We start from the raw sequence: 12,644 nt of genomic DNA on the forward strand, positions 1-12,644 counted from the left end.
GCTAGCTGACTTTGCAAACGGAATGTTGATGTGGAGGAAGCAGCCTACAAATGCAGCCTGTGATCTGCGATCACCTTTGAACCTGACCTGTGAGCGTTCAACAGCAATAAATATTCACCAAGTGGCTACCTCACCCTGCACTGAGAATCCCACAGCGAAGAAAACAGCAGGGCTCCTACTGCACAGGGGGCTTCTGCCGGGCGAGCACGGTCCCACGGCCATGACCCGGCCAACTAGAGCACAGCCCGCACGCCGGAGTGTGCACTCTCCTAATGACCTGTGGTGGCCTTGGAGGTGGGGAGTGTCATGTGGAAGTAGTCCGCACACCTGAAAGGCGGGGGGTTCCTGTGGAACCTCGGTAATCGGCTTTGCTGTCCTTCGTGCTCCCAGAGGCCCTTCCCTTACAGGGCGATCGCTCTCAGCAGCGTGGGTAAGGTTCTCTGCCTTCTCCTCCATCTGTTCCAGTGAGGCAGTTTTCCTGGAAACCATCCATTATTATATCACTTAATAGCTGAACAAAATGAGATAACAGTCATCTAATAATTGGTCAAGTTCACCTATCTCAAGACAGCCCCAGAGACCAGGAATCTAAGCCAGGAATCGGTCTCCCCTGACCCCCAGGGCAAATCCCAGACTGTCTCCTGACCTTCTGCTGAGTTAGCCTGACATGCAATGCTTTTGAGCAGACCCGACAAGACTACTCAGTGGGACATCACTAGAGGGTTAGCCACTAGCTCGGAGCAAAACAAACATCTGGCTTCTCCAGGCGAGGCCATGGCGAAAGGAAATGGTGACCTATTGAAGAGACTGGCAGACATGCGGGACTCTGTCTGCTCCAAACTTTTCTCTCATGATGTGTTAACAGTAAAGGGAAATGACCCACAGCTCACCTGAGCGCTGGCGGGATGGGTGAGCGGGTCGGGGGGAGGTCCTAGGTCAGGCTCAAAGCTCATTCAGCAGCAGAGAAGGGATTTGGCTTGGGCGGAGTCCTGGGGCCTTCTTTCTGGGCCAGAGGTTCTGAAATGTTCACAGACCTTAGCTAGTGTCAGCGACTTTTTCCTGGCACTCCTAGGCTAGAACAAATACCCAACAGTGCAAACAAGTAAGTACATATGTCCTAACATCCTACTGGCTGCTTGTGTGAGTTCCCTGTGGCTGTTGTAACAAATGACTACAGACTCTGTGGCTTAAAACAACACAAATTTACTACCTTTCAGCTCTGGAATCAAATTCACAGTCTGCCTGAGTGGGCTGATGTCAGGGTGGCCGTGTGCAGGCTTCTGGAGGCTGCAGAGAGAGCCTTATCCCCCTTGCCGTTTCCAGCTTCTGGAGGCGCCTTCCTTCCTGGACTGGAGGCCCCTCCTCCGTCTACAGAGCCAGCAGCCTAGCATCCTCCCATCCCCTTCTCTGACTCTGACCTCCTGGCTCCCTCTTACAAGACCGTTGTGATTCTGTGCATCCCCCCAGATCATCCAGGGTCATGTCCTCGTCTCAAGTCCCTCAACTAAATCATATCTGCGAGGTCCCTTTTCCATGCAAGGTAATATATTCACAGGTTCTGGGGACTCAGAAGTGGACATCTTTGGGGAACCACTATTCAGCATACACCTTTTTACTTCATTCTTAAACAACCACAATACTTAACTGATGGGACAGGGCACCTGTTGGGTTCAATGCCCCTTGTCACCCCTGGAATCTGATTGGACATGCCCGCTCTCTTTTCTTGTTCCATATTCACTTTTGTGCAATACTTTTTATCCTGGTAAATTGCTGAAAACCCAGCTTGGCTCCGTGTCTGAAAAGTGTCAAATATCACTGCATTTCCTTCAGAATATCAAAATATCCTACAAAGTGAGTTTTCACAGGGATCCAGCTTTAGGTTAAAAGCACCCTTGCTCAGCTGCTCAGGCTGTGCCTCCTGCAGTGAGGATCAGGGGTTCCCCCCAGCCAGGCTGTCCTCCCGGTCATGGGCAGCATCCAGCTGAGAGGCAGCTCCAGGGAAGGACATGGTGCCCGAGTCACGGTGCCCTCCGACCCCGAGCCTGCCTCCTTCCCGCCCAGGTAGGGAGGGGGTCAGTGTCACCAGACCCCTTGGCGGGTCATGCTGATCCTTCCCTTCTGTCACAGGTCAGGCCCGTCCGAGCACCCCATGTCCACAACACAGAGGAAGAAAAGACTGACTTTTCTTGGGTTCCTTGGGCATATTTTCTAAATGACATTTGCTGAAACACCATAGAGGGCATTCAGCTGACCGGTGACTGTATTTATTAGTCAAAGCGGGCTGCACGAACAAGTGTGGGCAGGATGGGGTGTCATTGTTAATATTCTGCTTCCCACCAAGACCCTCGCCTTCTGTTTGGACAGTGCGTGGGGGCTGGAGGGTCGCAAGTCTTGTGAATTAGGCTCTCAGGGACGCGGGTCTCTTGGTAATCAGCATTTGGCAGGTGGTGCAGTGCTGGCCCCCTGCCTCAGTTAGGCCAAGCAAGGCAGATTTTCTGTGAGGAGGATGGCTCACTGCTTTGTACAAGGCTCCAGCGGAGACCTTCAAGTTGGGAAAGAGGTCAAAGTGTGGCCAAAGCTCAGGTAGCATCCTTGACCTCTGGTCCTGAGCAGTAGGTGGTCCTTCTCCCACACACCTGCCTCTCCTGGCCTTAGACCTGTTGTGGGTCACCTCGTTTGTCTTGCTGGTGATCCAAATGATTAGGGAAAACAGGGGTTCAGATCCACATTCCCAAAAAGAGGAAACCGTCCAGATGTAGCTTTCCCAGTCCGAGTGGGCCTGGCACCCGAGGAGGGCGGCTGGCTTTCTTTGGGGTGGTCGCCAGGCAGAGCAGTCAGACCCGACGCCTAGTCAGAGGCCAGGGCTTTGGGGGAAGAGACCCCTGGCCCTGAGACCCCGCTGGCCTCATGGGTCCCAGGTCCCTTGTCTGCAGAATGAACCTGCCCTGCCATGTGCAGTGCCCACCCTTAAACCAGGAGTGACACAAATGGATCAGAGCTCTGGATTTTGACCTCGCAGTTGGAACAAAGGTGCAGATGTAAAAGCTGCCAAGTATAAACTGCCACAGTGCAGGCTTCCGGGAAGGTAATGCAGCAGCGCCCATCGTGAGCCTTCATCATGGGCAGACGTGTGACCCAGCAGCCCCACTTCTAGGAATGTATCCCCAGGAGGGCATCCGAGAGGCGGCTGTAGGGAGCCAGGCCGACCTGTGCTCCATTGCGTCCTAGTCGTGCAGGTGGGCTCCTCCGAGCCTGGGTCACTGAGGGGAGGCGGGGTGGGCTGGAGAGATGTGAGTGTGAGCCGGGGTATTGTGGACTCAGGCGGAGCGAGGATTTGTAGTCCCCTTTCCTTCTGTGAGAGAAGCAGCACGCCTGACAGAGGAGCCGCCTGAGGTAGGTGGCACAGTGCCCAGTTACAGAAAGTTCCGGATTCTCCCCCAGGGAGCCTCTTCTCATTGCTCAAGGTTGACCTGCTGCTGAAGTTCTGGCTCTGGTTGCTCTGGGGTGTTGGGAAAATCAGAGTTTGAGCAAAGCCCTGTGGGGTGTGGCCGAGCAGCCACAGGAAGGCAACCTCCTTCCGAGTTCCTTCTGCAAGGGCAGGGGAGGCAACTGCAGGGGTCCAGAAGTGTGACCTGCCCCGGAATGTGGCCCCAGCGGCTGGCCTTTGCTCTTGCCTGTTCTCCATACATACTGGCCCTTAGGACACATCCAGGTTCCTGCCATGGCCCCAAGGCCTCCCTGCACTGCCTGGCCCACCTGGCCAACCCCTTCTGTGCCCCATCAGCCCCCCACTTCCTGAGCTGTCCCAGGTCATTGCTGCCAGGCCCCTGTGCAGGCTGTTCTCTGCCTGGACCACCCTCCAGTCTTCTTGGCTGGTCCTTCCTCCATCTCAGCTCAGATATCCACCTCTCTGCCCCCTAGTCCAGGGAGGGCCCTCTCGGTGCTCCCAGGGGCATCAGCTGAAGGCCAGCTCTGTCATCCCCTGTGCCACAGAAGGTCTCCTTTGGGTTTTTATTCTATTAACTGTCTCTTACCCACCCCCTACACACACGTGTGCACACACATACACGACCAGATGCTCTGGGTGGTCTCACTCATGATTCTGTTTCCAGCCCCTGGCAGGCAGCTGATGCATAGCGGTGGCTTACTAAATATTTGTTGAATGAGTGGGTGGTTAAGGCCATGGGAAGTTACAGGTTGACTTAGAATCTAGCCTAACTTGGTACAAACTTCTGCTACAGGGCCTAGGAAACGAATTGTAACAGTGCAATTGTGTGTAATAAACAAACAGGTTTGTTCTGCTTCAAGTCTGTAGAAAAGCATTTTTAATATCTGTGCTCTGAACCTGCGGAGCTCTGTGGTTATTTAAAACCCTGACTCTCAGCATCTGGACCTGCAGGGGCTCTGGAGAGCCCCCAGGTGTGTAGAGCAAACCAAAGGGGTGGGGCGCAACCTACAGACGTGTTTTCTTTGGCCCATGGTGTGTTTTGAATTAAGTTTGAATTAGTTTCCAGAGAATTGGAATCTTTTCTGAGGTGGATTTCTGCATTCTTTAGAAAGCTCATTCTCTCTGATACCACTGGCCCCGTGCTCCTGAGCGGTGGCATCTCGCAGGCTCTGAGCGGCCCCTCCAGGCCCACTTCCTCTGTGTTCTCTGGCTGACCAGACAGGTAGTCACATGAGGCATGTGATCCTGGTGTGTTCTGAGGGACTGTCACCTTATCCTGCCCAGAGGCCTGTAATTACATTTCCTTCCTGGACGAGGGTGGGGTTGCTCCCCAGGACCTCACCACCAACTGCCTCTCAGATCCGAGAGTGGTGTGACAGCGCCCCGCTCTGCCCAGGACAGGCCCCCTGCCGCATCTGCTTCCTTGCCTTCAGTGCCAGGCCTCTCACTTCGTGCCTCTCCCTGTCGCTTTGTCCCTGCCTTCCTGAGCCCACAGAGGAGGCTTCTGGGAAAAGATGACTCATGCCTTCCCAGAATTTTCCAACTGCTAAGGTGCTGGGAGGGCCGCTGGCCAGCCTCAGGCTGGACCAGAAATAGCTGTGGTAATTTGGTCTGATCTGAACCCCTGAGCTGTGATGTTCCGCTTTAGTAAATAGATGCAGCCCTGCAGCCCTTCCCACCACTGGGAATGTTTCTAGACACAGTAACTTGTTGCCCTTTCCCTCTGAATTTTAATTTATTGCAGACTGCATTGTTATGATAGAGAACAAAATAGAAAGGGGGAATTACCTTAGTGCTATAATACACTTCGGTCTTCTTTTTCACGTGTACATAATTAGAATTGTAATAAAATTAAATTAATTCACTTCAGTATTCCCAGTGCCCAGATCAGAGGATGGCATGCAGTAGGGTTCAGTAAATATTTGCCGACTATAAAATATTTTGTCCACTTAACTATAAAGTGAATATCACTCACTGATGTTCTGGTTGTTTTCTAATTGCACTGTACACTGATTGCCATTGTATCAAATTTTTAGAATTTATCTGCCATTTTACTGTATTTAGATACATTTAGATACACCCCCCCAATTTTATCAGGATTAGAAATGCTGTTGTAGTGAGCATTTTTCTCCTCAAAACTGTTTTTGTGTGTTTTGAATTACTTTCTTAGGATAATTCTAATCATTTGAAATCCTGGATCAGAAGAAAGAAAGAAAAATTACAGAAATTACTTTCTAAAGTTGTGTTTAAGCTTACTGCCAGGATTGTTTAAGAATGTTAGCTTTACCCCGACTCCATCAGCACTGGGATTATGAATGGGAAATCTTTGCTCCTTCAGCAGTATTAGAAAAGCATTTTTAATATCTGTGCTCTGAACCTGCGGAGCTCTGTGGTTATTTAAAACCCTGGTTGTTTTAATTTGCCTCTCTGTGTGTGTGGTTATTAGTATGGGTGGAAAAGCTGTCTGAGCATTGAATAACACTATTTCCTCCTGTGTGCTTTCTTATTTGAGTAGTTTGAATATCTATTAGAATATAGATTTTTTTTTAGTTGGATTTGGGTACATTTATAATATAGATTTAATTGACTCAATTTACCTATCACAGTGAAAGCAGACATTTTCCTAGTGTGATTTTCCATGTTTAATACCCAGTGTGTTATTATAGGTACGATTTTCCCTTTTTGGGGGAGTCGAGAATGTGGTTCCCAGAAAGACCCTAGAAATCTGACCTGGGTTCTGACGGTATTCCCGGCCCAGAGAGCGGGGCTCAAGGCCACGCCGGCTCAGGGTGAGGCGGGGCTGTCCTGGCCACAGGCCGCCACTTCTCCATCTCCAGCCTCTGCGGGGTGGCCGGCTGCCTCCTGAGCACCTAAGAGCCCCTACAGCTCTCCCTGTGCAGAGAGTCCTTTTGAGCTGAGGTTTATACTCCTCTTTTCTGGCTCAGGACAGGCCTTGTAGGACTCTCCTGAAGGTGTGCCCTCACCACTCCCACGACAAGGAGACAGCCATTCCACCTTTCTGACTCAAGGCATTTAAAAATATCCTGCACTGGGGAATTAGAAGGAACCCATAGTCGATCGGTGAGCATTAAACTCTTAACAAGCAGTAAATGCAGTTTTGATATTGAATTACCCTCAGAAGATGCATTCGTCCCACAGTATCAACAGCCGTATGTCCACTGGGTGTTGTCCTAGTTTTCTGGGTCTCTAGAGGCTAAGGAGAGGGATGCTGCCAAGGCTTAAGGGCCCACCTCCAGCTTAGCTGTCTGCCCCTGTCACCAGGGAGGGAGGGTGGGTCTCGGAAATGGCAGGCGACCGCTGCGCTGGCAGTCGGGACACACTGTTTATGTTGTCAGCACCCCTGACTCCTAGAGCTGATCACGTTCGGTATGTTCATCCATTCAACAAGTGTACACCAGCTACTTACGTGTTCAAGACTCTGCACGGGGCACTCGGATCGCTGCAGAGGTGGCTTAGGTGTGATCCACCCTCTAGGAGATTGTTAATAGCTACCATCAAACAAGCAGGGTTCTAAATGAGTGTAAATAAAATGCGGGGGCTCAGAGGAGTCAGTGGTCTTGAGTAAGGGTGGGAGAGCTTCTCAGAAGAGGGGCTGCTGGGCCAAGCCTGCAGCATGAGCAGCCTTTGGGCCGGGTGAGGAGGGAAGAAGGCGCTTCGGAGCAGACAGCGCGCTGGCAGCGCCACCGTGCGGGGAGCTGTCCTGCAGGGACAGGGCAGGGAGGAGAGTCCAGGCCCCACCAGCGAACGCCCCTGAGAGACCTGGGAGGCTTGCAAGGGATGATGAGAAGAGGCATGCACCTGGCAGCCTGGGAAGGTTCCAGGTCTGAGTGGAAGAACACTCAGGAAGGAGCCTGGGAAGCAGGAGACGTGAGGCCAGTGCCGAGCAGAGTGGCTTTTCCCAACGCACTTGAGGACGTGCATGTTCTGTGGCCTCTGACCCAGCGACACTGAGCCAACAGGGGTGTGTGTCTCTGGTGGTTTTCTGACTCCAGCCCAGGGTCTCCTTTTATTTATGGGCCTCCACCTGGTAGACCAGAGCGGGAGAGGCCAGCAGATGCGGCGCCCTTGATGTCTGTTTGCTGTGGGGAATCCTGATTGTGGGGGTGTATTTGTTCATTTATTCAACAAAGGCTTACTGAGGGCCTCTCGTGTACCAGGAAAATGACAAGAGGGTAGAGATGTCCCAAATTCTGGAAGCTTGGACCCTGTTCTTTTTTTAAGTCTGACTGTCAGTGCCAAGTCTTATACAAGGAGCAGCTCTTGTGGTGATAATGTTTATGTGCCTTTTTTTCCAGATGCCTTAGGGCCACGTGAGCCGCCCCACAGGACTCCTTCCTGGAGGCCAGCGGCTCCCAGGCAGCTCACATGTGATCGGCAGGCTCCCGCTTGGCGTCCAGCTTCCACTGACACGACTGGGAATCCAGCCCGCCGGCCTCCCCGCCTGGCAGGCCACCCGAGCCATGGAGGCGCCGGAGGTCCCTGTGGGCTCGCTGATCGACTTTGAGACCGAGCCACCCGCCTCTTCACCCCTGGAGGCGCTGCCTGCTAAGCTGCAGGATGGGGACAGCTCCCAGGGCGATGGTGGGTCGGAAAGTGAGACCACAGAGTCCGCGGACAGTGAGAACGACCTGGGCGAGTCACCCACCCACCCCTCGTGGGACCAGTACCACCGCTCCTCCTCCAACGAGTCCTTCTCTTCCAACCAGAGCACAGAGTCGGCCAAGGACGAGGGGACCCTGGAGCTCAGGGACTTCATGCGCAGCTATGTGGAGAAGGTCTTCTCTGGGGGGTAAGCCTGGGCCTGCTCTCTGCGCTGTCTCTTTAGTCTGGCATCACCAGGGCTGGGGCCTGCACCCTCGCCAGCCTGTGATGGGCCACCTCGGTGGTTCTCAGCCCCATGCCCACTGCAGGTAGAACCACTTGGGGCATTTTCCCCACTTCTTCCCTCAGCCCCACCGCCTGGACCGCTCCGCTGTCACGTTCACTTCACCACTAAACCCAGGTGGGCACTAGCTCTGCCTTCCCAGCATCTGAACACTTTCAGGGTGACATCCCATCGGCAATGCATGTCAGCCATGCCTGGCGAGGGGCTGCGGTGATCAGCTGACATTAAATGTAAGGGCAGCTTATGGCAGCAAGGTCTCCGTTACCCGTATCCTTGTGATGCGCATGGCAGCTCAACCCTTAACCAGCTGCTGGGCTGGGGACCTGCCCTTCACCTCTTTCTGACCTTTCTTTGCCTTTCTGGATTGATAAGTAGCAGCTGGAAGCAGAGTTGGGTTAGAATGCAGGCTGAGGGGCAGGGAGACTGCAGAGGAGCCTCTCGCCCTCCCCTCACTTGTTAAAATCTCCACCAGGAAAAGTGGGGCATGCAAAGTTGTGAGGCTTCCAGAGAACAATGGGAGCCAATGGGAGGGAGGGAATGAGCCGGGAGTGAGCTCCTCAAAGCAGGAGCAGTGGATGTAGTCCACGGTACAAAGGAAGCCGTCCACCTGTTAGGAAAGGAGGAGATAAGTGCATTAGACAGGACATCTCACGGGAACCGCCAGGGTGAGGACATCAGTTTTATGTTGAAACAAAATATGACTCTGGGCCCTTCCAGACCCACTGAGTCTGAGACTGTACTTTAACGAGGCCTCCAGACTGCACGCATTTCAACCTGAGTTGCTCTGTGAGAAGGGCTAAGTTTCCAATTCCATGAAAGCCCTGAGAATTCCTGCCAATTGGCAACTGTACAAAGAGGACATTATTTTCTACTACGACCTAGGTCCCTTGTTAGTGATACGGGCAGGGCCAGTGTTTACCTTTTCAGGTGTGTCTCAGTTTTCTGTGCAGTTGGGAAAGGGAAGCGTTCCATGATAATCCACGCATTTGACCACCCGAAACGCATGAGTGTTTGATTTTGAGTGCATTCTGGGAGAGCGGGAGATGTGGCTCCCTACTGGGTTTGTTTGACTGGTGCTGAAAGCAGTCAGCCTTCTCCGAGCACACCCAGTGAACGGAGGAGGAAGCCCAGAAGCTGCTGACGTGCCAGGAGAGCCGGTGTGGGTCTGCAGCACCGGGACCGCAGCCGGCTGAGTCAGATGCATTTTTAAGAGCATTCGCAAAATCACTGCAAACGGCTGACAAATTCTCCTGTTTCATCTGGTGTTGGTATTTTGGGATAAATGAGACCAAGATGTTTTCTCCAAAACCTTAAGTAAATGAAAGATGGCACGAGCTAATTGAAGCCTTCTGCCTCATTTTTTTTGTCTTTAAATTTGGGGTATTGTCTCCCCGCCCTGACAAGAGTGGTCAGAAGTGGTTGAGAGCAGGTGAGCATTTTGTCTGCCTTGGTGGCCGTGGCCCTGGGCTCCTTGTCTCATCCCTCAGAAGTGCAGAGTCCCCACCTACACCCTCCTGATAGGTCAGAGGTGGGTCAGACCAGCGGACCACTTGACTGAGCAAATAGGGAATGCTTGGATTCGGTGGTTCGGTCTGTGCTGACTTCAGCACCAAAGACCAGTGGGAAGTTGGATGAGTGGAGAACCAGGCCCCGGAGGCAGGGTCGGAGGCCGCCTGGCTTTGTGCGCGCCCGGACTTCAGTGCGGACAGGAGGATCAGGGGGAAGGCTCACGGCCTCTGGGGCCAGGAGGTCTGGATGGAGCCTATTCTTTTTCTCCAGGGAGGACTTGGACCAGGAGGAGAAAGCCAAGTTTGGAGAGCATTGCAGCAGTGAAAACGGGAAGGGCCGGGAGTGGTTCGCGCGGTACGTGAGCGCCCAGGTGAGTGTGGTGGTTGCAGGGGAGGCACTGGCAGTGGGTCCCACTCACTATCTGGAGAAAAGACTCGAAATAGAACCAACAGAAAAAAAAAAGTAGAACTCACCAAAGATGTTCTGAAAAGGCATCTTTAGCATAGCAGGAAGTGGGAAGCAACTCATCTGGATGCCCGCCAAGAAAGAGGTGAGGGGGCAGACTGGCCTTTGAACCACATGAAATTCCAGAGAAGTTAATTTTTTTAATTCATTTTATTATCATTAATCTACAATTATATAAAGAACATTAGGGTTACTAGACTCCCCGCTTCACCAAGTCCCCCCGACAAACCCTATTTCAGTCACTGTCCATCAACATAGTAAGACGCTGTAGTATCACTACTTGTCTTCTCTTGTGTTGTACAGCCCTCCCTGTGCCCCCCACACTATACACGCTAATCGTTATGCCCCCTTTCTTTTTCCCCGCCCTTATCCCTCCCTTCCCACCCATCCTCCCCAGTCCTTTCCCTTTGGTAACCGTTAGTCCATTCTTGGGTTCTGTGAGTCTGCTGCTGTTTTGTTCCTTCAGTTTTTCTTTGTTCTTATACTCCACCTATGAGGGAAATCATTTGGTACTTGTCTTTCTCTGCCTGGCTTATTTCACTGAGCATAATACCCTCTAGCTCCATCCATGTTGTTGCAAATGTTAGGATTTGTTTTCTTCTTACGGCTGAATAATATTCCATTGTGTATATGTACCACATCTTCTTTATCCATTCATCTATTGATGGACACTTAGGTTGCTTTCATTTCTTGGCTATTGTGAATAATGCTGTGATAAACATAGGGGTGCATCTGTCTTTTTCAAACTGGACTGCTGCATCAGAGAAGTTAATTTTTTAAAAGCAAGCATGTGAGCTATGTCCATGCATATTTTTATTAAAAAATCCACAATACTCAGTTTTTGTAGAAGCATTATATTCAAGACAGCGACAGCTGTGTAAGTTCAGAAAAAGAAAGTTTTATAAATATCTAGGAGGTTCTTTTTCTCTCTGTCAAGTGGCTTAAGTTCTTAGTTTCAAAAGCATTTTTTTATCACAAATGATGTATGCTTCAATGAAAAATTAGGAAATTCAGATAAACAAAAGTGGAAAAACTCCCCATAAGTCTATGACTCACAAATAGGCAGTGTTGTTACTTTGGGGGTCGCCCTCCATACTGCTGTGCTCTGTGGGCGATGTGTGAAGTCCCTAGTTTTTAAAATTGGGAAATGTCTGCTTCCTGTCCACTCAGTGACAGCTGTGTGCAGCTGCCAGCACCGTGCCCTGGGTCCCGATTCCTGCAGAGCCGGGGAGGCTGGCACTGACCTGGGCTTGTCCCTCAGCTGCATCTGGGGGCACTCAGCGCGGTAGGCCCACAGCCTCTCTGAGCTGCAGGGCTCCTCTGCCCCCCTGGCTGTCCCATGACGTGTCCGCCCTCTTCCTGGACAGCGCTGCAACTCCAAGTGCGTCTCAGAGCCGACCTTCTACCGCCTGGTGCAGTCTTTTGCTGTGGTCCTATTTGAGTAAGTAGCACTGCTGCTCAGAGCCTTTGTCCTGACTTATCTGCCCGCCCTCTCCCACCCTATAATAATCCAGTTGTGAGTAACAGTCACACGAGTCACCAGCTGCAATTGTTCAGATACCCACAGCTCCTGCTAAACAGGGAAGTCGTGACCAGCAGGTGTCGGGAGGGAGGTAGCGGTCCTTACCCGGCAGCAGAGATGAGAGGCCACAGCTGGGTGTGAGTAAGTCCTCTCCGCGGGTCGTGGGGACAGGCTGTCATTACATGCGGCTGACCCTGCCCACCTTCCGCAGCAGAGCCGGAGTTTTCTTGATTTCCTATTGTGAAGTACTAGGTAACCACCCACTTAATGATGCGGTTGGGCAGCGCTAGCCTGCCCCTAGTACTGATGAGGCCCTGCCAGAGCTTCCGTCACAGAGAGCCGTGTGGACCGTGTGGGGTGGTGGGAAGGGCCCCTCTGCCTCTATGTGGCGGTGGACGTGCAGGGCTCTGGGACTGCCAGCCCATCTTGGACTCGAATCCGAGCAGGCGGCACGCCCTCCAGAGTGTTGGGGCAGGCAGCATCTCTGCCTTGGGGATGCCCGTCTGGCAGTGGTCTGCACCCCGGTCACCTCACTGTGGCCTATAGCATGGCCACTTCCCCAGGCACTCAGTCCACTTTGTCCTTCCAGGCTTGAGAACTGCTTCTCTCCTTTTCCTCCTCCACCTCCTTTTCAGAAGTGCAGCTGCCCTCTTCACCCTTCACTCCTGTGTCTTGATGTCCCCCCATCTTTCTCTGTTCCCCTGTGAACATGCACATGTGCTAGAGGAAAAACCCCCGAGGGATCCCTGTTTTTCCTGATTTGCTCAGAATATCCCAAGTCCAGGATGTGCTCC

The 12,644-nt window shown here is 52.3% G+C and overlaps 1 protein-coding gene across 3 annotated transcripts in view; it reads left to right on the plus strand.

Annotated features, from left to right (window-relative positions):
- The window catches only part of KIAA0513 (KIAA0513 ortholog), a 56,580-nt gene that overhangs the window by 26,168 nt on the left and 17,768 nt on the right, over window positions 1-12,644 (plus strand). For all 3 annotated transcript variants that reach the window (XM_036993855.2, XM_036993854.2, XM_036993856.2), the window contains exons 2-4: window positions 7,765-8,258; window positions 10,134-10,233; window positions 11,696-11,769. In XM_036993855.2, coding sequence (XP_036849750.2) covers window positions 7,930-8,258; window positions 10,134-10,233; window positions 11,696-11,769 — 503 coding nt within the window. In that variant the 5' untranslated portion in view covers window positions 7,765-7,929. The remainder of the gene's footprint in view (window positions 1-7,764; window positions 8,259-10,133; window positions 10,234-11,695; window positions 11,770-12,644) is intronic.

This window comes from Manis javanica, chromosome 17, assembly GCF_040802235.1.
Source record: "Manis javanica isolate MJ-LG chromosome 17, MJ_LKY, whole genome shotgun sequence".
Taxonomy (NCBI): domain Eukaryota; kingdom Metazoa; phylum Chordata; class Mammalia; order Pholidota; family Manidae; genus Manis; species Manis javanica.